Raw genomic sequence first — 26,417 nt, 5'->3', positions numbered from 1 at the left:
TTGAAATCATTAAATGACTGGCCATCGTACCGCAGGTCCGTGAGAACCCGGCTCTCCTCTGTACCCTTTGAGCCCAGACACTCCACTCAGACCCTTTAAGGGGGAAGAAATGAAGAGAGGGGGTGCGACAATGACTGGAGGTAAAACATCGACCTGTATTTAGCAATAGCCCATGAGAGAGCCAGCCTGTTCCCCGAGAAGGTGTTGTTGGAACCATATAAGAAAGAACAAGTGATCACACAGAGTAATAGATGACAGAGGGACACTCACCTGTGAACCCACGTCTCCAGCCTGACCTTCATGACCCTGTGCTCCAGCAGAGCCTGGGTCACCCGTCTCCCCTTGACCACCTCTTATTCCTGGAGCACCTCTCAGTCCCCTCTCTCCCCCTACACCCTTAAGAGAGACAAATAGGAAGAGAGATGGAGAGAGAGGGAGAGAGAGAGGTCACCAGCTTGGATGTGAACAGCAATGTTCAGCTAAACAGCAACTTCCCATCGGTCAACAAGGCCCTTTTACCATAATGTAAACATCAAATGAAGTGTTTACAAAAGCTAAACCAACTTTTTTGATTCATTAAATACTAACGTGTTTTCTTTGACAGTGAAACAACTATTTAATTCAGCCATTTAGTCAATGTAGAGCAGGGATCATCAACTAGATTGCTTGAGCAGATTGTCGGGTGGCCGGAGCATAGTTACAAATAGACGGCAAATTGACCGCAAGAAGCCTTGCTTACATTTGTATTCAATCACATGTTTCTCTCTATTATGCGTGTGAATACTTGGAACAGATCTCTTAAATTCCCTTGAGCTGATTTCCTAGTGTCCAACAATAAAAAATAAAAAGATGTTGTTTATTTTTTAGAAAACTTGGGGGGTCAAATAAAACCACCCCCGGGCCAAATTCTGCCCTAGGGCCATCAGTTGGGGCACCCTGCTGTTCAGTGATCTAGTAAGATATGTGTCTTCCTGTGTCAGATTATGTGGACAGTATTCGTCCTGGTCCTCGTGTTGTATTGATTCTAGAGTTCCAAACCTCTGTGCCTGGCGCTCCAGACGGTCCAAAGTCCCCTTGTAAAACACAGAAAGGTGGACAGGTGCCTGAGGTCATTGTCCAATCGTTATTGGTTACGGCATCATTTTCCCATTCAACTATAAAAAATATACCTATACATTTGGCCGTTTATCACAACTGGCAGTTATCAGAATCTGCAACTTATTGACAATAGAGTTATTGAGGTAGTGGTGTTTTTACTTCGTCTCCCCGGTCACCCTTATTTCCAGGTCCTCCCATTGGTCCAGGCTCCCCCTACAGACACAGATGAAACAATACAGCCACACAGAAAAGCTCTCCTGTGTGATGGATGGATGGATGATTGAATGATCAAATTACTGATTGATTAATTGATTGATTTGATTAGTTGATAAATCGATAAATTGATTGATTACCTTGACTCCGTTGGGTCCAGACACTCCAGGAACCCCTAGCTCCCCAGGTGTTCCCATCTCTCCCTGTGGACAGGAAGGTGAAATAGAAACTTAAGTCACTCACACATTAAATGCAGAACAGACAATTAAGATGCTGGGTATGAGAGAGTTACCTTTTGTCCAGGTAATCCATAAGATCCTGCATCTCCTTTCTGTCCCAGAGGACCTGGCTCCCCCTATCAGAGGAAACAGTCATTACCAACATCAACCAGACTGAACTTAAATATGAATACTTCAGATCAGAGGAAACAGTCATTCCCAACATCAACCAGTCTGAACTTAAATATGAATACTTCAGATCAGAGGAAACAGTCATTACCAACATCAACCAGACAGAACTTAAATATAAATTCTTCAGATCAGAGGAAACAGTCATTACCAACATCAACCAGACTGAACTTAAATATGAATTCTTCAGATATAACTAAGACCATTCCTCTACTATTTATCTAGCATTATTCTATCCAAGTGGGAGACTGGTAAAGACTCCCAAAAGACCGCAAACAAATAAACTCCCACTCATACCCCAAACAAATAAACTCCCACTCATCCCCCAATCAGACATAAACAAACAAATAAACTCCCACTCATCCCCCAATCAGACATAAACAAACAAATAAACTCCCACTCATCCCCCAATCAGACATAAACCAACAAATAAACTCCCACTCATCCCCCAATCAGACATAAACAAACAAAAGGGTTGTTCTTATCCGCCTGGCTAATTTCCCCAACCATGGCAGAAAAAACACACTCAAAATAACCCTGTCTCATCTTCTGATTTTGTTTGAATTGAATTGCTTTCAACCGCAGAATGAAGCACACCTGTTTTAACTGCTGAGGACAGAGGACCGAGTTATGGGAATAATGTGTAGTATTGTAACTCCCTGTTTGCAGTACATGTCAGTCTACTGACTGGCTCTGGCTCCTAGAGCGCTATTGGCTGCCAAGTGGTTCTTGGCTTTGGGGGGGAAAATTCTGGGAAATGATGACCGCTTGGTGTAACGCTCCCAGAGTTTCACTGTAACTAGTCTAGGAGGTCATGAATACAGTAAGCCGTGGTGTGTGTGGGTGTGTGTGGGTGCATGTGGTGCGTGTAGTGTGTGTGTGGGTTCGTGTGGTGAGTGTGGTGTGTGTGGGTACGTGCACATGGGACGGAGTGGATGGTCTTTTTTAAAGGGGGAGTGTGGAAGTGGGACTAAGGAGGGCCGGTGGTGATCAGTCTGGAACGACTGTGAAGAAAAGGAAAAGCCGTAGGAAACAAGACAAGCAGAGTGTGATGACTTTGACTCTGGTTACATGACCTTGCATCACTCCTATAGACTTACCTCTGCCCCCTCGTCTCCTTTACAACCAGACAGGCCCATAACCCCAGGGTCCCCCTACAGAGAGAGAAAGAGAGAGGGCGACGTGGGAGTTTACTGCACATTTCAAGGAATAACACTAACATGAGTGACCTCACTGAAGGTTTCCAGAGAAACAGAACTCTAATGTACTTTGTAATCTGGGCCTACTACACAGTTATCTGCTCTGAAAAACATCTGCTCTGGTCTGAGAAACATGTCAAGGGATTCAGGGCCCGGGGTGGGGGTGGAGGTGGGGGTGGGGACTGTCTTCACTCTAAATATTCAATTTGAATATTTTTTAATTATTTGACTTTTTAATTTATATATATATATAATTTAAAAAAATATATATTTTTTTATTGCAGAAAAACCAGTGTACAGACAAAAAGTATAGAAACAGACAATGATAACATATGCTTATTAGTGATAACATATTTTTATTAGTCAATTTACATTGCTGAATATGACATTTTTCCATTAGCGCAATTCGATTTATGAAGTAAAATTGTTTTTCTTTATCTTTTTTTATAGTTAAGGAACTTCCCGTCAAATCTCCCAGGGGGATTCTAAAGTGATGTGACAATGAGGCTTTAGTGCTAAACATTTAGTCTAAAAAACACCTATATGATTAATCTGGCTCATATCCACCATACAGCACCTGGAAGGTTTTAAGATCATTCTTTTGGGCACCCTGTTGTGCTCCATATAGTGCCTCACGGGGATGGACAAAAGTATTGCTCTATACTGTATAATAGGTCCAGAGCCTATGGAAGAAGGTACAGGTGATACATAATACTAACAGCCTTCAGCATGGGCTGAGCCATCATTCATCTGTATTTCATTCTCATCTTGTTTTCGTCTCAACCCCTCTAATAATTCTGGAATATGGGTGTATATAAAGGGAGACCTGTGAGGGCGAAGCCTGCATCCCTGTTTAATTGGTCACTCACACTTTACGAGGCCTTGATAGCCTTGTTTTTCTGTTTGTAAGTTTACAGAGTGATACCCTTGTTAAACATTTAATGATGCGGGGGCTGTGTGTTGAGGTAGAAAACAAACAAACCACAAGGCCGTCTTTCCCGTCAACTCCATCCGCTCCTTTCTCACCCTAGAAACACATGGGTCACATGACTTCATTCCCACCACTGCAACTGGTTGAATTGGTGAGTATGTGACAATGTGTATGACTGAATGGATGGATGGATACATGAATGAATGAATGAATGAATGAATGAATAAGATCAACAACATACCTTTTGTCCAGATGGTCCTCTTGGACCCTGTAGGGCAAAATAACGTTTGAACATTTTGACAGCTGAATCTACGGCTGTTGGATGATTTGATGTGATGTATTCTTTGTTTACATGATATACTTATGTACTACAAGGTTTATAAACACTATTATAATCACTATTACTCTCCACAAGACCGATGAGAGCTTACTCTGTCACCAGTAGGACCATGGTAACCCTGTAGAGAAAGAGAGTGACGAACATCAGAGTTTAGCTTCTAAGCACTTAATACGGATCCAGACTTGTAAAATCCTGGTGTTAGAAACACTGGGAACATAAGGCATATTTCAATACAGTTAAGTGAATGCTCATGGAACATTGCATTAGCTAACCTTATACAGCCAGACAAGTGTGTGTCACGTTCCTGACCTTATTTCCTTTGTTTAGTCTTTGTTTAGTTGGTCAGGACGTGAGCTGGGTGGGTATAGTCTATGTTTTGTGTTTCATTGGTTTAGGTGTGTCTTATTGGCCTGATATGGTTCTCAATCAGAGGCAGGTGTTTTACGTTGTCTCTGATTGGGAACCATATTAAGGTAGGCTGTTCTCACTGTTTGTTTGTGGGTGATTGTTCTTGTTCGTGCGTTCATTGTTTTTTCTATGTTCCATAGTTCAGGATTGTAGCGTCGTTGGTTTCGTTCTGTTTATTGTTTTGTTCGTATTGAAGAGTATTCAAATAAATATGGATACATACCACGCTGCGATTTGGTCCTCCTCTCTTCCACATTACGACAATCGTTACAGTGTGTCTCTAAATATTGCATTTACGCCATAGCTGTAAATTCTGCCAGGCAAGGTTACATTATAGCTAACCAGCATGTGTTATGAATAATCTAAACATTCAAAGTGGTATATATTTTTATTTTAGATAAATAATCACTCTGACCTTCTCTCCTCTGTGTCCTTGGGGCCCATGGTCACCTGCAGTCCCCTGGGTGACAAAGATATGATCCACATGTGATCCACATTGCCTGTAGCCATCATCTGTAGCATCAAACATGCTACAAAGCATAATGTATCCATAGTCTACAGTCAGCAGACAGATAAGCTCATGTTCTGTAATGTGTCATATACTACCTTTGCTCCCAAACTTCCCGGTCTCCCGGCAACCCCCTGACGTCCTGGAGTTCCCTGAAAAAAAGAATCATATCTATTTGTCATTGTCATCAGTCAACCTCTTCCAGTGTTAGTCATTCTGAAGCAGAGTCTGAGTGAAGCCGTTTGTATAAACTGTGTTAAGCTACAGGAAGCTTCTATCCCTAAGCAATACGACTGATAAATAGCTAACAAAATAGCTACATGGACTATCTGAGTTAACCTTGTGTCTTTATTGACCTTTTATTTTTTATTTTACTGTCTCTGTTCACACTCACAGGGCCCTACACACACACACACTGTCACTCCAACACACACACACATTCACTCCATCATCTGCTCACTCAGACATAATATGACATTCATATTGACTCTACACACAAGCACAGCCACTCACATACAAGCTGCTGCTACTCTGTTTAACTTATATCCTGTTGCCTAGTCACCTTGCTCTTATATATATATATATATATACCTCCATCACTCCAATGTTCCTGCACATAGTAAATATGGTATTGGAACTGACCCTGTATATAGTATGCTTACTTACTTATTGTTAGGTTTTGAGTTTGCAAGAGAGGCATTTCACTGTACTTGTGCATGTGACATTACACCCTTTGGCCCACATTTCCTATTGAGACAGAGAAGAAAGTCTTGGACTTGCCAGACTGCCAGAAGTTGTGTACAGAACACGGTACTGTACAATAGAATCAATCAAACTAAGCCTTTTTCAGTTCCACTACCTCCTCGTCTCCTTAATGCATTTCTTGGCTGGAACACACAAGAGCTGTGTTGACTAGCAGTGGGCTAGGCAGGCCATCTGGATGCCATGATTAGATCAGACACAGAGAAGGCCAGAGTCATTACTCCCCATCAGGTAAACAGGGGCCTGGGGGCAGGCTCTGGAGAACACTCAGATCACACATAGAAATGTTTGTTATAGAGGGGACATGATTCCCTATTCCACATGACATAGAAGCATGGCTTTTCTATGTAATATACAGTGGGGCAAAAAAGTATTTAGTCAGCCACCAATTGTGCAAGTTCTCCCACTTAAAAAGATGAGAGAGGCCTGTAATTTTCATCATAGGTACACTTCAACTATGACAGACAAAATGAGAAAAAAAATCCAGAAAATCACATTGTAGGATTTTCTATGAATTTATTTGCAAATTATGGTGGAAAATAAGTATTTGGTCAATAACAAAAGTTTATCTCAATACTTTGTTATATACCCTTTGTTTGCCAATGACAGAGGTCAAATGTTTTCTGTAAGTCTTCACAAGGTTTTCACACACTGTTGCTGGTATTTTGGCCCATTCCTCCATGCAGATCTCCTTTAGAGCAGTGATGTTTTGGGGCTGTTGCTGGGCAACACGGACTTTCAACTCCCTCCAAAGATTTTCTATGGGGTTGAGATCTGGAAACTGGCTAGGCCACTCCAGGACCTTGAAATGCTTCTTACGAAGCCACTCCTTCGTTGCCCGGGCGGTTTTTGCCCGACTGTATTTCTATCTCAATGTTCCATAACGCTGCACCCCATGGAATACGGTCCTGGTAAAGCAAAGATTGTCATCTCATTAACATTCCATTGGATATTGGCGCAAAGCCACTCCCATCCTTAAAACCTTTGGTTTGAATCCAGACCACAGCAGGGGCAGCTCTGGATCCTTTGTTGGCAAGATACTACTGAATCAAGCCGCAGTCTTTCCCTTTGTCTTACTCTCGCTCTCATCACTCTGACACACAGTCATGCACGCCTCCATCACACACACACGCACACACACACTCTCTTTTCTCTTATGTACATTAGCGAGTGAAACACGTCTCTTTGCCCTGATAGTAAAAGCACATGCCATGCGATCTTATTCTGGCATGGAAAACATCCCATGATACTGTAGACGACTGGCTGGAAACCCTTGACCTCCACTGGTTGAATCTCATGTTTATGGATAAGCCAGTCTATTCCATCTTCTATTTTTTTCAATCAATCTGGTTTCAAACCAGTATCAGTACTTTCTGTTTCACTCATTCTTTCACTGTACTGATATTGACCTTGTAATATTGTGTGATTATAAATGTCTGGCATATTTATAGTAATGTGTTTCATGTGCTTTTCACTGTGCACAAACGCACACGCACACACACTTACGCACACACACGTGTTTACATTGTGAATCCTTACTGTATATGAACTGCAGTACGTGAGCCAAATCACCAGGGTTTGATTAACGTTCCTCAGGCCCCCTTCTCCACCTCCCCCAACGCTTACTTATCCCTTACTTAGTCACTGAGAGTTGGAGCTAAGCAAACCATCAGTAATTTGAGGTAAGGTAAGTATATCTAAGAATGCAGCGATGGGCATTTTCAAAATTTTCCCCAATAGCTAAGGTGGGTGACAGATAGCCTAGCGGTTAGGAGCGTTGGGCCAGTAACTGAAAGGTTGATGGTTTGAATCTGTCGATGTGCCCTTGAGCAAGGCACTCAACCCTAATTGCCCCTGTAAGCCGCTCTGGATACGAGCGTCTGGTAAATGTAAATGTGGTGTTTTAACTAAAAGGAAAACAGAGAGCCCCCTACCGCGCCCCCTCCTGCACCAGCAGGGCCTTGAGATCCCAGGGGAGCCTGTGAAACAAAGAACACTGATGAGAAAGACTTCTGACTCCACTGGACCCCATATTAAGACTGTACTGAGATCAGATTAATCAAGACAAACAATCTGTACTGAAGTTTTCTGCGAGATCATGTTGAAAAATGACGACAATGTGATCAGGCTTACCTTGCACTCGAACGAACAGCACTGAAAAGGAACAATAAACATAAATCAACCCCAGTTATAATCACTGTTCATAAATGAGATCACAAATAACAATCATCACACTGCATTGGTCGGGAACTATCAAATCAAATTTTATTGGTAACATACACATATTTAGCAGATGTTGTAGCGAAATGCTTGTATCAAAAAGACTGAAGAAAAAACTCACCACAGATTCAGAATCCTTGTACTACAGATCCATAAAAGAAGAGACAGACATTTGATTAGAATAGTCTGTTTGGGCAACAAAAAAATGGCCTACAGTAAATGACATTTAGGTACAGGGCCTTGGTTTAAAAATGGCCTACAGTAAATGACATTTAGGTACAGGGCCTTGGTTTAAAAATGGCCTACAGTAAATTACATTTAGGTACAGGGCCTTGGTTTAAAAATGGCCTACAGTAAATGACATTTAGGTACAAGGCCTTGGTTTAAAAATGGCCTACAGTAAATGACATTTAGGTACAGGGCCTTGGTTTAAAAATGGCCTACAGTAAATGACATTTAGGTACAGGGCCTTGGTTTAAAAATGGCCTACAGTAAATGACATTTAGGTACAGGGCCTTGGTTTAAAAATGGCCTACAGTAAATGACATTTAGGTACAGGGCCTTGGTTTAAAAATGGCCGCTTGTATGATGGTAACTATGTGACCATGGTGTACTCACCATGGTAGACACTATGGAGCTGATGGTGTTCCTAACAACCTGCGGGTCCTCACTAGTAGCAGACATGTTATGGGTGTGTTGTACATCTGTTGCTATGGAACCAAGTCTGTTGTCCTGCAGAGAGAGCGAGAGCGAGAGCGAGAGCGAGAGCGAGAGCGAGAGCGAGAGCGAGAGAGACTTAGAGACAGACAGAGAGCCTTAGAGACAGACAGAGACTGAAATACTGAAAAACTACCTCAAACATTCTCTGTGTGTGTAAAAAAATGCTGTTTTAATTGTTTTAATTATTTGTATAATGGGCCCTATGGGACTCCCAATCACGGCCAGATGTGATGCAGCCTGGATGTTGACATACCCACACATTCCTGAGGTGCAAGAGAAGAATGCAAAGACTACATATAAATATATAATATATAAAATACAGTGGGACCCTTGATTTAAAAAACTCAGACTGTCAGACTACAGCCAATCCTGTTTGTTTGAGCAGTATTTGTTATTGTATTTCCATGGCCACTACAGAGGGCAAAGGTCTCTGTCTACAACTGGAACTTTTAGCCAGAGCTCTATTCTAGTCCCTCTTGATTACCAGGTGATGCGGAGTGATAGCCACGCTTAAGATTTTAATGTCCATGGCTCTGGCCTCAGACACGGTGTATGCCACCCCGCCACACGGCTCCTTATATCCGTCCAGCGGGTGGCCATCTGTCACCACCACCATGTACTTGTTGCCATGGAGAGGAGAGCTGTGGGTTGAAGAAAGAGGTACAACAAAGCAGAACGTGTGAGTCAAACGGGATCCTTTCTGTATAATTGTGGAGCAGACTTTATTTTGTCAGAAGCTTTGTGGAGGAACTCCATCTCCCTAGTAGAGGTTTGAATGTCTATCTGTTTACCATGCAAGGATGCAGGAAATGTGCTTTTAAATTGCCCCTGACAAAATGTTGAACTCTGCTCCAAGGTGTAAATAACAAAGCATTTTCCTAAGGGCACTATAGAAGTGAAGGAGGAAAGTATTACACAATATCAAAGTATCATGCATGGTATATTGGGATAGAATGCATGTGATGTAAGACACTCAGATGGATACATGCATGCATGCATGCATGCAGACAGACAGACAGACAGACAGACAGACAGACAGACAGACAGACAGACAGACAGACAGACAGACAGACAGACTAACTGACTAACTGACTAACTGACCGATTGACTCGTACTAACTACTCAATCAACCAATCTGTCACGCCCTGATCTGTTTCACCTGTCCTTGGGATTGTCTCCACCCCCTCCAGGTGTCGCTTATTTTCCCCAGTGTATTTATCCCTGTGTTTCCTGTCTCTCTGTGCCAGTTCATCTCGTCTGTTTCAAGTCAAACAGTGTGTTTCTCACCGTGCTCCTGCTTTTGCCATTCTCACTTTTGCTAGTCCTCCCGGTTTTGACCCCATGCCTGTTTTCTGGACTCCGTACCCGCCTGCCTGACCAGTTTGCCTGCCCTGGCCCCGAGCCTGCCTGCCTGCCACTCAGTACCTCCTGGACTCTGATCTGGTTTTGACCTTTTGCCTGACCATTCTCTTGCCTACCCTTTTTTGAACTAATAAATATCAAATACTCAAACCATCTGCATCTGGGTCTGGCCCTGAGCCCTTATACAATCGATGGACTCACCCTGTCATCAGCTGCCCAGTTGCTACGGAGATGGCACAGTCGGTGTGGGTTCCCTTGCCGATGTAGCGGATGTCCTGTATGGCTCTCTTCAGCTGAGTTCTTCCTTGGGCCTCCTTGGTGCTGGTTAGCTCGCTCATCACCTTCACCTCATCACTGTAGTGCAGCACTCCCACACTCCACGTCAGGTTACGCTCACAGCGGTAGTATCTAGATGAGTACAGGCAGAGCTATGTCACAATGGCACACAAAGCGTGACACAAAGCAAGTTACCTCTGATCTACATGCACTACAGGTATCTACAGGGACAATTCCCCTCAATCAGCAGTATTTAATTTACTGTCTACAGATTAAAAGGCAGGGAGTTCGTTCATGGGAATGATGTATTGATTCCCAGAGGGGAGAAAGTGGTACTAAAACCTCATAGAACAAATCTATTACAAGTGTGCCGTCTTGCCAAGCCCCAAGCACATTTACACCCATCGCTGTCCTGCTATTTTCTCCAGTACCCAATCAAACCATCAGGCAGTTGCTATTCTGATGAAGTCAATGTAAGTAAACTTTAGGCCAGTAGCATTTTGCATACTTCAGTAGGATCACATCACTAATGGATCACATCACAAAAACAAATCTACTATTTTGGCTGTTTTGCAAAGAAGTTGTGCTGAGTCAGACACATTAGTGGATACACCATCATCTTTGGCAAACGGCATACTTGCAAACATTTATCTTTCCTTTATAAGCATTGAGCTGATGGTATTTTATTGTACAATAATGTCTTGAATTACAGGGCTTCTCCAAAACATGGACCCCAATTCAATAAATGTCAGATAATGACAAAGCTCACTGTGTGCCTGCATGACTGAAAGTGTTGTTCTCCTATATGTGTATTTCTTATCACGTGAAGATGTCATTCATCAGGTCCTCTAAACTTCAGGAGGACAACTCCTTCGCTGTAAGGTGAGACTTCAGTAGATGGAGATAACATATCAACCTTTCTCTCAGTCAGGAATGCAGGTCAGTGCCCCAAAGGTAAACCCCAAACCTTTTCTGGACGAATGATTTGGAATGGCTGCACTGAACAGACACGCACAGTCACTCATTACACTGGCTGCCTGTCTGGGCTTGTTAGTGATTCTCACACACACACACACACACACACACACACACACACACACACACACACACACACACACACACACACACACACACACACACACACACACACACACACACACACACACACACACACACACACACACACACACACACACACACACACACACACACACACACACACACACACACACACACACACACACACACACACACACACACACACACACACACACACACACACACACACACACACACACACACACACACACACACACACACACACACACACACACACACACACACACACACACACACACACACACACACACACACACACACACACACACACACACACACACACACACACACACACACACACACACACACACACACACACACACACACACACACACACACACACACACACACACACACACACACACACACACACACACACACACACACACACACACACACACACACACACACACACACACACACACACACACACACACACACACACACACACACACACACACACACACACACACACACACACACACACACACACACACACACACACACACACACACACACACACACACACACACACACACACACACACACACACACACACACACACACACACACACACACACACACACACACACACACACACACACACACACACACACACACACACACACACACACACACACACACACACACACACACACACACACACACACACACACACACACACACACACACACACACACACACACACACACACACACACACACACACACACACACACACACACACACACACACACACACACACACACACACACACACACACACACACACACACACACACACACACACACACACACACACACACACACACACACACACACACACACACACACACACACACACACACACACACACACACACACACACACACACACACACACACACACACACACACACACACACACACACACACACACACACACACACACACACACACACACACACACACACACACACACACACACACACACACACACACACACACACACACACACACACACACACACACACACACACACACACACACACACACACACACACACACACACACACACACACACACACACACACACACACACACACACACACACACACACACACACACACACACACACACACACACACACACACACACACACACACACACACACACACACACACACACACACACACACACACACACACACACACACACACACACACACACACACACACACACACACACACACACACACACACACACACACACACACACACACACACACACACACACACACACACACACACACAGGCAGTGATGAAACGTATCGGTATGGGCCACAGAAAACACAGCTCAAATATATTAACCGTAATAGTTGCACTGTTTCCGAACAGTGGGATGGCAAAAGCAAGTCTATTACGATTTATAATAGATAAGTTGCAGCATCTGTATAAATGCCGCTGGTCTTAGCAAAAGCCCAATGCGTTTTGTAGTTCAACAAGCTGAGCTCTCTTGGCCTCCGTAGATCGCTTTCCTTCAGTCAAATGACCAAATCGCCCTCTAGTGGCCTCATGGATGGAATGTTATTCATATTTGTCATCATTTCATAATGAATAAACTTTTCTATTTTTTACTGCCGAAACTCCGGTGTTTTAATGTCAAATGGTTTTGTTATATTTTTCTGTGATGTATATAAAGTGTAATAGTGGGATGCAAACTCAAAATGTAATACATTTGAACTATGTCTGTCACACCCGGATCTGTTTCACCTGTCTTTGTGATTGTCTCCACCCCCCTCCAGGTGTCGCCCATCTTCCCCATTATTCCCCTGTGTATTTATACCTGTGTTCTCTGTTTGCCAGTTTGTTAAGTCAAACAGCGTTTTTATTCTCAGCTCCTGCTTTTCCCAGTCTCTCTTTTTCTCGCCCTCCTGGTTTTGACCCTTGGCTGTCCTGACTTTGAACCCACCTGCCTGACCACTCTGCCTGACCCTGAGCCTGCCTGCCGACCAGTACCTTTGCCCCACCTCTGGATTATTGACCTCTGCCTACCCTTACCCTGAGCCTGCCTGCCGTCCGGTACCGCTGCCCCACCTCTGGATTATTGACCTCTGCCTACCCTGACCCTGAGCCTGCCTGCTGACCAGTACCTTTGCCCCACCTCTGGATTATTGACCTCTGCCTACCCTGAGCCTGCCTGCCGACCAGTACCTTTGCCCCACCTCTTGATTATTGACCGCTGCCTACCCTGACCCTGAGCCTGCCTGCTGACCAGTACCTTTGCCCCACCTCTTGATTATTGACCTCTGCCTACCCTTACCCTGAGCCTGCCTGCCGTCTGGTACCTTTGCCCCACCTCTTGATTATTGACCTCTGCCTACCCTGACCCTGAGCCTGCCTGCCGACCAGTACCTTTGCCCCACCTCTTGATTATTGACCTCTGCCTACCCTGAGCCTGCCTGCCGTCTGGTACCTTTGCCCCACCTCTGTATTATTGACCACTGCCTACCCTGACCCTGACCCTGCCTGCCGTCCGGTACCGTTGCCCCACCTCTGGTTTACTGACCCCTGCCTGCCTTGACCTGTCTATTGCCTGCCCTGTTGGATTATTAAACCATTGTTAATTTGACGTGTCTGCACCTGGGTCTTACCTTCATACCTGATATCTGACATGGTACAAAAAAGGTGTATTCTTTTTTTAAGCCCATAACCATGTGTGTGAGGTGTATACTTTTGTTTCAAGGTAGATTTGTTTAAGACTAACAAGAAACACTCTGTGTGACTCTGTTTTAGCCCACAGCAGTATGCTTGTGCTTTTCCAAGAGCATCATATTAACGTAACCCTGAGCACCATGTAAGGAGAGAAGCTGTTCTCATGCACTACCTCTCAGCCCCGATTCATCACTGTAGAACCACAGTTCACACAGAGGTCAACACACAACCGTGTTCATAAGACTGCATGTAGTGAGGCAGACCTCCTGAGATGATCATCAACAACACATTGTCAGGAGAACACTACTGCCCAGAGCAGCTATCAATGGACATTCTGCATGTTGCTTATCAGGGTGGGTCTGAGTGTGTGGTGAATTTACTGGTACAATATGACTGTATTTTGTAATAATGATCACAGAGAGTAGTTTAAGGAATGAAACAGGAGGTATGCCAATGGAAGCCTCTGTAGGAGGATTGATATTGTTTGGTCTGCGTTAGTCTGTGGGGTGAATAAACAGTCAGGCGCGAGTTTCCCAGAAGCCTTGTCGCTAACATGACACTTGATTTCTCTTGGCAAGCTCGCCATAATCATTACTACGTAGCATTAATTACCGTTTAGTTGCCAAATGTCATGAATTGAAGTAAGGGACCTGAAAACACCCATTGTTAACCACATCATTTCTTAATGAATACCAGTCATGTAGCTGAAACTGTCAGTATGGAGGTGATACACACCTAGTGTTGAGCTGGTCCACAAAGTCCAGGGCAAACTGCTTGATCTGATCAACGAAGGAGCCGTAGGGCTTGGCTCTCAGCGCCACACTCTCTGAGGTGTCCAGAACAATGTACACATCCGCTGGGCAGTCTGGGGAAACAGGAAGGGGAGGATAATGTTAGATTTGACATGGCATAAAAAAAATTACAAAATATTTTTTAAATGGTGATACTGTGTTCAATATAGTTTTTATTTAATTTTTTCTGGTGTCACGTTCTGACCATAGTTCTTGTGTGTTTTGCTTGTTTTAGTGATGGTCAGGACGTGAGCTGGGTGGGCATTCTATGTTGTGTGTCTAGTTTGTCTGTTTCTATGTTTGGCCTAATATGGTTCTCAATCAGAGGCAGATGTTTTGTGTTGTCTCTGATTGGGAATCATATATCCAACTAGCCTACCTGGTTAAATAAAGTTGAAATAAAAATAAAAAATAAAAATATAAAAAATATATATATAGGTGGCTTGTTTTGTGTTGGGGTTTGTGGGTGGTTGTTTCCTGTCTTTGTGTTTTCTCTGCACCAGCTAGGACTGTATCGGTTTGCCACTTTTTGTTATTTTGTATTTGTAAGTGTTCTCTGTTTATCGTTTAATTAAACATGTTGAGCACTGGCTACGCTGCGTGTTGGTCCGATCCCTGCTACACCTCCTCTTCTCTTGAAGAGAAGGAAGGCTGCCGTTACATCTGGATACTGAAACAGGCTTATTTTTCATTAAACTGACTGTTCTGGTTAAATTCAACTTCAGGACAGTTTTAAACACATATGATGAAAATGTACTCTGCCTTAGTAATTTACAAAAAGAAAGGAACTATGAAAAAAAAATCCATAAACAGACATTATGTGGAATTCCCACTGGTAAGCTCAATTCCCAAGAATTTCTGAAGAACTGCTTCTTTATAGCCAACTAAGCCAAGGATATTTTTCAAATAGGATGACATCTCCTTATAAAATATTTAATAGAAAATGATTCAAGTAAAAGTGAAAGTCCCCCAGTAAAATATTACTTGAGTAAAAGTCTAAAAGTATCTGGTTTAAAAAAATACTTAAGTACAGAGGTGGAAACATTCTCATTGTCATACTTGAGTAAAAGTAAAAAGTAAATGCTATACATCAAATTCCTTATATTAAGCAAACCAGACGGCACAATTATATATATATTTTTAAATGTATTGCTAGTCAGGGGCACACTCCAACACTCAGACATGAATGACAAAGGCAGTAAGTCCACCAGATCAAAGGCAGTAGGGATGACAACGCATTATATTGATACAGTATGTGCGTGAATTGGATATTGCTGTCCTGGCTGAGCATTTGAAATGTAATGAGTACTTTTGGGTGTCAGGGATAAATTATGGGAGTAGAATTTACATATTTTCTTTAGGAATGTAGTGGAGTAAAAGTAGTCAACAAAAGAATATACAGATACTGAAGAAAAAAACTACTTAAGTAGGATTTTAAAGTATTTTTGACATAATTACATTACACCACTGGTCGTTGCTATAACAACTAGCATAGAATGCTTTCTGAACACAAATACAATTTGGTCACAGTGTTTGGAGAGTCAGTTATACAGAATGGATTAGATTTTTTTTTTTTGCATTAAGGCCTGCAGTGTGAACAAAGCTTTAGTCCTATACAGACATAGAGAGAAATGGCTGGTTCAATCCAAAGATGTCTTATTACACAGGTACTCCATATATCAACATGTTGTAGTAGAGAGATTACATGTAACCTCCTATTTAACGACTGCTCAGAGGATACTAACAACAAGATTTACTGACCTCCCTCTGTTTTCTATTACAGGGGTTGAGCACATTTGGGTTTGGTTAATCAATTTGGCCACTTTGCAAACATTTCTAAAAACCTGTTTTTGCTTTGTCATTATGGGGTATTGTGTGTAGATTGGTGAGTTAAAAAATAATTTATGTCATAAATTAGTCTGAATACTTTCCAAAAGCACTGTATGTGGAAATTGTGCATTTATATGATCTGTGGTTAACAAGAGAAGAGGAAAGAAATCCAAAGATATGCTTCTCTGACATCACAGGTAGGATACAAAACAAAAGAAACTGTGATTTTCAAAACCTTCAACGAGTTTCTAGCCAGAGGGAGGCTATTTTTCTTGATCCCCACGTCACCGCCAATCTCATAGTGTTCTAAAATCACTGTTTTTAAAATGTTTAAACTTTTGGTGATGTCATCGGGTAGGATGTTTTCACTTTTTTTTTAATTATACAAAAAGTAGACATGTTGTTTCCACGTGTTGACAATGGTACGGTGCTGGAGATGATGAAAATGAGGTTGAAATGTGATGGAGTTGCCCTTTAAAGTGCATCAAAATTAATATGTACTACCCTTTCACTTGGCAACATTAAGGATTCTTGTGTTTTATGCTTTGCTTTGGCAAATGTTCAACAGATATTAAGCATTGGCATAACATCTTGCCAAGTAAAAAAAGAGTGGGCAGGAGAGCAAGGCTACTCAGCTACAGCTTGGCTTGATAGCCTACCATAGAGGTCTCCTCTGTTCCTCCCATTGAGAGAGCAGGCACCGTGGACTAGCGACACCAACGAGAGAAGTAGAACAGCACCGGTCAGGTTCATCATGGGACAGGCCCTCCTGAGACGCAGGGGAGAAGGGACTTCAGGAGAACCTAGGCCAAAGAAAAATATTCAATAAAAAGAGAATGTTTAAGCACATCCAGCTTGGGTGGTCAAAGCCTGAAACCCCTCTTCACACCCAGCCTCCATACATCCTGTTGTAGGCCTTGGTAATCGTCATCCAAATATAAATGCATCAGAATTTTCCTCAGTCAACATCGGTACCTACTACCTACCTTCAACAAGTCAACAAGAGTAAATGCTTTTCAAAATAAAGTACAGTGTTTAAAATGTTTTTTTATTGACAAATTATTTTCCAATACTGGTATTTCCAAATGCTTTGGTGCATAATGCTTATGACTTAACTTCAGATGCATTCAAGTGTTGAATTTCATGTCTATTCCCATTGAATCCACACTTGACAACGGAGAGGTTTCCTTACCATTCTAAAGTGGTATGGTTCTAAACTGACAAATGGATTTGTTCCAAACTCTTCTAAAGTGACCAGTGGTAGGTTCTAAGCACTTTAGAATACGTATGCGTTTAATAAAGTGGCATTTCTTACCTTTCTCTCTTTTGCATATGTGTTAAAATGTGAATATCCCACAGGTTTGGGTTGTCCAGGTGTGTTTGCTGCTCTCTCTGCTAGCAGTCTGTGCAACAGGAGAGGGTGGGGCTCACCTGCAAAGTATCCTCCCATCTCATACAGTTACACCCCACACAATCCTTACTGCTACCTTACAGCAGCTTCTACTGAGGCCGATAGAGTAAATTACAGGGGATTTAATAAAGTAGGCTACACAAATACATAGCACACAGTGCAATCTTTGCTGTTTTTTAAACTCATTTTGGATGAAGTATCTCTGTGTGTGGCCTAAAAATGTTGCCAGTAGTGAAGATTCAAGGCCCTCTGAAGGTTCAATGTCCTCTTAGAGAAGTTTCTACAGGATGCACTTCCTCACATTATAACAATCTCACAGTCTTCACCTCAGAATGACATGGAGGTCTGACTCAGTCAACTGAACAAGACTGTGCGAAGAATGAGAACACATTTCTTGGCTAAAGTTGTTAGATTCAAGTGTCTGCAAAGTCCAATCTAAACAATGTAATGGATCTCAAATAGCATTTGGCTCACCCCAGATCAGACCTGAAAGAGTCCTTTCATTGCTATAAACTTGGCCTTGAAGGAAACATTGACGAGTCAAGCGCCCAGCTACCTTCTATCTCACTCTTATGCAACACGGAAGCTAAAAGCTGTGTCAAAGTGTCCTGGTAAATTGTTTTTTAATGTACAATAGATTTCTCATTTCCTCAGACATGAATAAAACAGAAATCTCTTGCTCTAACACAGGAGTTTGGTGGCACCTTAATTGGGGAACTCAGGCTCGTGGAAATGACTGGAGTGGAATCAGTGGAATGGTATCAAACACATGTTTTCCAGGTGTTTGATGCCATTCCATTTGCTCCGTTCCAGCCATTGTTAGCAGCCTCCATTAAGAATAAGTTCACATGCAGATAAGTGCCTGCAGCATGCAATTCAAATCTGATATGGACTGGTCTTTGTCTCAGGTGGGCCTGTTTTGCCCTCAGGCTAACATAATGTAAGTCAGGAACTGGGAAGGCCAAACATGCAGATACATGCATCCCGCATGCAACCTGGCTGCCACAACTGACAGACCATCATACTCCAAAGTATTGATGGAAACGTTCAGCATGGTGGGCTGAACAACAACATGGTAGACAGGGGCAAAGAATTCCACAATCACTCAAAGTAAATTGCACACTGGTTTTCTTGTTCAACATTTAGTTGATCAATAGATGATTGTATCTCCTAACTTGGTATAGGCTCTGAGATTAAATAGGCTATGAAGTCACTCTCCTATCTCACAGCAATAGGCTACTATACCCATATTGTCAAATATTTTAAATAGGCTACCGGTCTATTTACTTTCGAGGCTGCTTCTTGAATGAGAGAGATAAACGGTAGCTTAACATTTGTTGTGTAGCAGTAATAAACCAGTCATGTCAGACAAGGAGAAACATGTCCTGCTGTAACGATCTGTGCTGAGAGTCGGGAAGCAAGTTCAGGGAGTGTTTTAATAAAATAAACATCATCCTAAAGCAGAAACACTAACAGCACACAGACATGGAACTGAAATAGAAACAACGACACCTGGGGAAAGACTTAAAGGGAGTGACATATATAGGGAAGGTAATATGATATGATGAGGCTATGATTTAGGCCTATATACTGTGATAAAAGTAAAATAAATATTATACGACATACTATGTGAGATAGTAGACGACAATTTGTGCATAACCATGGTCTGAGCTGTTTGTGGAAATATGCACACTTTCCAACTGACAAATATATAATCTACCAAGATTTTAAAATAACTGAAATTGGCACAAGATGGAGGTAATGTTGGAACATCATTAAGAAAATTACAGTTAACTAAAATGTACAGTTAATCCAGTATAAACTAATGTATAGAATTTAATACACAAGAGACAACATTCACAAATTCTACAGCACAAGGCAGAGTAATGTCTTAAAAGTTATACTAACAATTGCTCAGTGATCCATGCATTCTGGGAATGCTATAAAATCCAAAAGTTATGGGCGGAGTTAGGAAGTTGGCTGTCAGAAGTATTACAATGTAAATACATTTTTAATCCTACTGTCTTAATATTTCAAGACATGGCATATGAGCGGGCAGTGAGATACAACATAGATTGGACAAAACTTTGCTTGTCAATAATCTTGAAAATAAAACATATACTTAAAAACTGGAAATCAACCAATCTTCCAGCAGTAACACAATGGAAAGGTCAAATGCGTTATTATCTAAATGTTGAAAGCACGTGGGCGACGACGGAGAGAAACAAAATGGTGCAGTTTGACGGAGAGTGACACAGTCGCGGAGATGTGAGCAGGTGGGTCTGGGCAGGGAGGATTTAGTCAATGTTTGTGTGCGTCTGTATGTTCTCGTTTGTATGTGGATGTTTTATACTGTAAAAAAAAGAAATTGTTCAAAAAATGTAAGAAAATCACTTTACCATCAAGTTCCAAATAATAAATACCAATATTCGAGGAAAACAGGCGCACGCAAGGTTTAGTGTTTTCTGTGTGCACGCACCTTTGATAAATGATGGGAAAGTCTCCATGCATAAGCATAACTTCTAGTGGTTAAAGAATTGTATTGCAAGCAAAGATGAAAACGTCTTCAGAGGGTTGAAGTTGAGAAATGTTTCGATAAGAAGAGCACGGATACAGTGTGTCGCTGTCAAAATGAGGGTTACTTCCAGAGAGGTGTATTTAGATGCCCTTAAACTTCTGTACACACATGTCATGCCATCAGAACGTACTATACTGTCTCCGAGGCTGCTGTAAGGGACTGTCTCTGAGGATGCTGTGAGGGGCTGGCCTTGAGGATGCTGTGATGGTCTGTCTATCTCTGAGGATTCTGTGAGGGTCTGTCTGCCTCTGAGGATTCTGTGAGGGTCTGTCTGTCTCTGAGGATGCTGTGAGAGGCTGTCTGTCTGAGGATGCTGTGAGGGGCTGGCTGTCTCTCAGTATGCTGTGAGAGGGTGGCTGTCTCTGAGGATGCTGTGAGAGGCTGGCTGTCTCTGAGGAGGCTGTGAGTGGCTGGCTGCCTCTGAGGATGCTGTGAGTGGCTGGCTGTCTCTGAGGATGCTGTAAAGGCTGTCTCTGAGGATGCTGTGAGGGTTATCTCTGAGGATGCTGTGAGGGGCTGTCTCTGGATAGAGCCAGAGTGTTTAATGAATAAATGGGAGATGAGGGAATGCAGAATGGTCCCGTAAAGCTACAGGAGGCCCTTCCCCAGGGCCAGGCCCTATGATTTATGACATGAACCAGAGATGGGAAGGGAGGGGAGTGGGACGGATGAAGAGATAGAGAGAAAGAGAAGGGAAGTCTGTCTTCAATCAGACTAGATGCCTCTGGGCCATGTTTTACTCCAGATTATAGATTCTGATAACTCAAATGGTGAACATTATTTTCACATAGAAGGAGGATTCCTGACAGATATAAAGCATGATGTCACATTTTCAACATGCACACTTGGACGCCAGTCAACTGAGTTGTGTGAAATGTCCACGAGCTGCCAGTGCCGATCACTTAAATTTACAAAACAAGGTTCTACCATACTAACCGCCACACTGCCTTTATTCAGATTTTTCCAGATTCACTATTTTGAAACGCACACACAGCCTATACTGGTCTGCTAATACAGGACAAGTAAAAACCCAGTGCACTACTTTTGTGAAAACTAAATGTATTTGAGTGTTTACCAGCATTTGTAACTTAAGTCTAATCATTATCTGTACAAAACAATGAATCTGATAATACTTGTGGAATATAAAAATACTTGCTTGATATAAACTCAAAAAAAGAAACGTCCTCTCTCTGTCAACTGTGTTTATTTTCAGCAAACTTAACATGTGTAAATATTTGTATGAACATAACAAGATTCAACAACTGAGACATAAACTGAACATGTTCCACAGACATGTGACTAACAGAAATGGAATAATGTGTCCCTAAACAAAGGGGGGGGGGTCAAAATCAAAAGTAACAGTCATTATCTGGTGTGGCCACCAGCTGCATTAAGTACTGCAGTGCATCTCCTCCTCATGGACTGCACCAGATTTGCCCGTTCTTGCTGTGAGATGTTACCCCACTCTTCCACCAAGGCACCTGCAAGATCCCAGACATTCCTGGGGGGAATGGCCCTAGCACAGCCTCTGATCCAACAGGTCGAAGACGTGCTCAATGGGATTGAGATCCGGGCTCTTCGCTGGCCATGACAGAACACTGACATTCCTGTCTTGCAGGAAATTACACACAGAACGAGCAGTATGGCTGGTGGCATTGTCATGCTGGAGGGTCATGTCAGGATGAGCCTGCAGGAAGGGTACCAGATGAGGGAGGAGGGTGTATTTCCTGTAACGCACAGCGTTGAGATTGCCTGCAATGACAACAATCTCTGTCCGATGATGCTGTGACACACCGACCTAGACCATGACGGACCCTCCACCTCCAAATCGATCCCGCTCCAGAGTACAGGCCTCGGTGTAACGCTCATTCCTTCGACGATAAACGCAAATCCGACCATCACCCCTGGTGAGACAAAATCGCGACTCGTCATGTGAAGAGCACTTTTTGCCAGTCCTGTCTGGTCCAGCAACGGTGGGTTTGTGCCCATAGGCGATGTTGTTGCCAGTGATGTCTGGTGAGGACCTCCCTTACAAAAGGCCTACAAGCCTTCAGTCCAGCCTCTCTCAGCCTATTGCGGACAGTCTCAGCACTGATGGAGGGATTGTGCATTCCTGGTGTAACTCGGGCAGTTGTTGTTGCCATCCTGTACCTATCCCGCAGGTGTGATGTTCGGATGTACCGATCCTGTGCAGGTGTTGTTACACGTGGTCTGCCACTGCGAGGATGATCAGCTGTCCGTCATGTCTCCTTGTAGTGTGGTCTTAGGCGTCTCACAGTACGGACATCGCAATTTACTGACCTGGCTACATCTGCAGTCCTCCTGCCCCCTTGCAGCATGCCTAAGGCACGTTCACGCAGATGAGCAGGGACCCTGGGCATCTTTCTTTTGGTGTTTTTCAGAGTCCGTAGAAAGGCCTCTTTAGTGTCCCAAGTTTTCATAACTGTGACCTTAATTGCCTACTGTCTGTAAGCTGTTAGTGTCTTAACAACCGTTCCACAGGTGCATGTTCATTAATTGTTTGTGGTTCATTAAACAAGCATGGGAAACAGTGTTTAAACCCTTTACAATGAAGATCTGTGAAGTTATTTGGATTTTGATGAATTATCTTTGAAAGACAGGGTCCTGAAAAAGGGAAGAATTTTTTTTGGGGGGGCTGAGTTTATGTTTTCCAGTTTCTTGAAATACTTTGCAAATGCAACTTATTTCCATATGAAAACTGAAACAGTCTATTCATTCCTTTTCCATTTTAGTAGACACTCTTATCCAGAGCAATTTACAGTAGTAAGTGCATTCTTTTTTGTACTGATCCCCAGTGAGAATAGAACCCACAACCCCATCATTATTAGCACCATGTGTTACCAACTGAGCCACATCATCACATCATATCATCACAAACCACTTAAAAAATATATATATATATTTCACCTTTATTTAACTAGGTAGGCTAGTTGAGAACAGGTTCTCATTTACATCTGCGACCTGGCCAAGATAAAGCAAAGCAGTTCGACACATACAACAACACATAGTTACACATGGAATAAACAAACATCGTCAATAATACAATAGAAAAAGTCTATATACAGTGTGTGCAAATGAGGTAAGATAAGGGAGGTAAGGCAATAAAATAGGCCATAGTGGCGAGGTAATTACGATATAGTAATTAAACACTGGAGTGATAGATGTGCAGAAGATGAATGTGAAAGTAAAGATACTGGGGTGCAAAGGAGCAAAATAAATAAATACAGTATGGGGCTGAGGTAGTTGGATGGGCTATGTACAGGTGCAATGACCTGTGAGCTGCTCTGACAGCTGGTGCTTAAAGTTAGTGAGGGAGATAAGAGTCTCCAGCTTCAGCAATTTTTTACAGTTCGTTCCAGTCATTGGCAGCAGAGAACTGGAAGGAAAGGTGGCCAAAGAGGAATTGGCTTTGGGGGTGACCAGTGAAATATACCTGCTGGAGCGCATGCTGCTATGGTGACCAGTGAACTGAGATAAGGCGGGGGTTTACCTAGCGAAGACTTGTAGATGACCTGGAGCCAGTGGATTTGGCGACGAGAATGAAGCGAGGGCCAGCCAACGAGAGCGTACAGGTCGCAGTGGTGGGTAGTATATGGGACTTTGGTGAAAAAATGGATGGCACTGTGATAGACTGCATCCAATTTGTTGAGTAGATTTTTGGAGGCTATTTTGTAAATGACATTGCCGAAGTCAAGGATCGGTAGGATAGTCAGTTTTACGAGGGTATGTTTGGTAGCATGAGTGAAGGATGCTTTGTTGCGAAATAGGAAGTCGATTCTAGATTTAATTTTTGGATTGGAGATGCTTAATGTGGGTCTGGAAGGAGAGTTTACTGTCTAATCAGACACCTAGGTATTTGTAGTTGTCCACATATTCTAGGTCAGAACCATCCAGAGTAGTGATGCTGGACGGGCGGGCAGGTGTGGGCAGCGATCAGTTGAAGAGCATGCAAGGCAGTTTTGAGAGGAGTCGAAAGCCTTGGCCAGGTCGATGAATACGGCTGCACAGTATTGTCTCTTATCGATGGCAGTTATGATATCGTTTAGGACCTTGAGCGTGGCTGAGGTGCACCCATGACCAGCTCGGAAGCCAGATTGTATAGCGGAGAAGGTACGGTGGAATTCGAAATGGTCTGTGATCTGTTTGTTAACTTGGCTTTCGAAGACCTTTGAAAGGCAGGATAGGATAGATACAGGTCTGTAGCAGTTTGGGTCTAGAGTGTCTGCCCCTTTGAAGAGGGGGATGACCGCGGCAGCTTTCCAATCTTTGGGGATCTCAGACGATACGAAAGAGAGGTTGAACAGGCTACTGATCGGGGTTGCAACAATTTCAGCAGATCATTTTAGAAAGAGAGGGTCCAGATTGTCTAGCCCGCCTGATTTGTAGGGGTCCAGATTTTGCAGCTCTTTCAGAACATCAGCTATCTGGATTTGGGTGAAGGAGAAATGGGGGAAGCTTGGGCGAGTTGCTGTGGGGGGTGTAGGGCAGTTGAATATCTTGATTATCGTGGATTTATCGGTGGTGACAGTGTTTCCTAGCCTCAGTGCAGTGGGCAGTTGGGAGGAGGTGCTCTTATTCTCCATGGACTTTACAGTGTCCCAGAACTTTTTTGAGTTTGTGCTACAGGATGCACATTTCTGTTTGAAAAAGCTAGCCTTAGCTTTCCTAACTGCTTGTGTATATTGGTTCCTAACTTCCCTGAAAAGTTACATATCACGGGGGCTATTTGATGCTAATGCAGTACGCCACAGGATGTTTTTGTGCTGGTCAAGGGCAGTCAGGTCTGGAGTGAACCAAGGGCTATACAGCGAGGGAAAAAAGTATTTGATTCCCTGCTGAGTTTGTACGTTTGCCAATCAAATTCTTTTTTCCCTCACTGTATCTGTTCCTGGTTCTACATCTTTTGAATGGGGCATGCTTATTTAAGATGGTGAGGAAGGCACTTTTAAAGAATAGACTTGATGTCTCAATGTACTTAATTACTGTATTGTGCATTGTTTTTCCTCATGGTGATGGAAAGTCTACAGGTACAAACCTAGATGACCAGCCTATGTACAATACAGTAATGTACATTTACATTAACTGGTTTGTAAGGATGGTAAATTAATACTGCACAAAAAGTGGTTGTTTCCCATGTTATTTGATTAAGAAAAATATTTAATTTGTTGTGGATGTTTTGTGTCTATGCCCATTACTTTCGACCTTTTGATGTAAATGATTGAGGACAGGGTTTTGTTCTTTCTGGATTCCGTTAGAATGACAAGTGTGGAGAAATTGACAGGGCAACAACTCTTACAATTCCAACAATTGAATCCTGAAAGATACTGTTCTTAATTACACTACCTTTTTTGCCAAAGCTGAGATGCTGAAGAAATGTTTTTCCTGCACTACAGAGATCAATATCAATCTGCTAATAATAGTAAAGGCCCAGTGCACTTCTTTTGTGATATATATATATATATATATGTCTTTTTTTTATTCTGATTTTTCAGGGGGTGATGCAGCACCCTCA

General features: G+C 42.8%; 1 protein-coding gene across 2 annotated transcripts; it reads right to left on the bottom strand.

Annotated features, from left to right (window-relative positions):
- Window positions 1–272: 272 nt before the first annotated feature.
- Window positions 273–18,350, bottom strand: LOC139572288 (collagen alpha-1(VI) chain-like). Of its 2 annotated transcripts, XM_071394948.1 has the most exons (20): window positions 18,211–18,347; window positions 17,555–17,698; window positions 15,010–15,139; window positions 10,370–10,576; window positions 9,291–9,447; window positions 8,705–8,818; window positions 8,208–8,228; window positions 8,000–8,020; window positions 7,801–7,845; window positions 5,203–5,256; window positions 5,012–5,056; window positions 4,280–4,306; window positions 4,090–4,116; window positions 3,900–3,944; window positions 2,819–2,872; window positions 1,604–1,666; window positions 1,452–1,514; window positions 1,258–1,311; window positions 1,039–1,073; window positions 273–396 (listed from the first exon to the last, which is right to left on the bottom strand). In XM_071394948.1, the coding sequence occupies exons 2-20, from the start codon at window positions 17,649–17,651 to the stop codon at window positions 390–392; spliced, it is 1,266 nt and encodes a 421-aa protein (XP_071251049.1). In that variant the 5' UTR covers window positions 17,652–17,698; window positions 18,211–18,347; the 3' UTR covers window positions 273–389. The 2 variants fall into 2 exon arrangements, with proteins under 2 accessions (XP_071251049.1, XP_071251048.1); XM_071394947.1 differs by having other exon boundaries at window positions 328–1,073; window positions 18,211–18,350.
- Between the last annotated feature and the right edge of the window lie 8,067 nt (window positions 18,351–26,417).

Source organism: Salvelinus alpinus, chromosome 4, assembly GCF_045679555.1.
Source record: "Salvelinus alpinus chromosome 4, SLU_Salpinus.1, whole genome shotgun sequence".
Lineage (NCBI taxonomy): Eukaryota > Metazoa > Chordata > Actinopteri > Salmoniformes > Salmonidae > Salvelinus > Salvelinus alpinus.
The sequence above is the reverse complement of the archived record's forward strand: the minus strand, read 5'-3'. Positions and strand labels throughout refer to the sequence as shown.

What these genes read in the sequence shown, in the direction of transcription:
- LOC139572288 (XM_071394947.1), bottom strand. Translation starts at nt 17,651, where the DNA reads ATGATGAACCTGACCGGTGCTGTTCTACTTCTCTCGTTGGTGTCGCTA. An exon ending in CTGGTGCAGGAGGGGGCGCG is followed by an intron (nt 5,257 to 7,800) that starts GTAGGGGGCTCT and finishes TCTTTTTTTCAG; the next exon opens with GGAACTCCAGGACGTCAGGG. An exon ending in CTGGACCCAACGGAGTCAAG is followed by an intron (nt 1,312 to 1,451) that starts GTAATCAATCAA and finishes CTGTGTCTGTAG; the next exon opens with GGGGAGCCTGGACCAATGGG.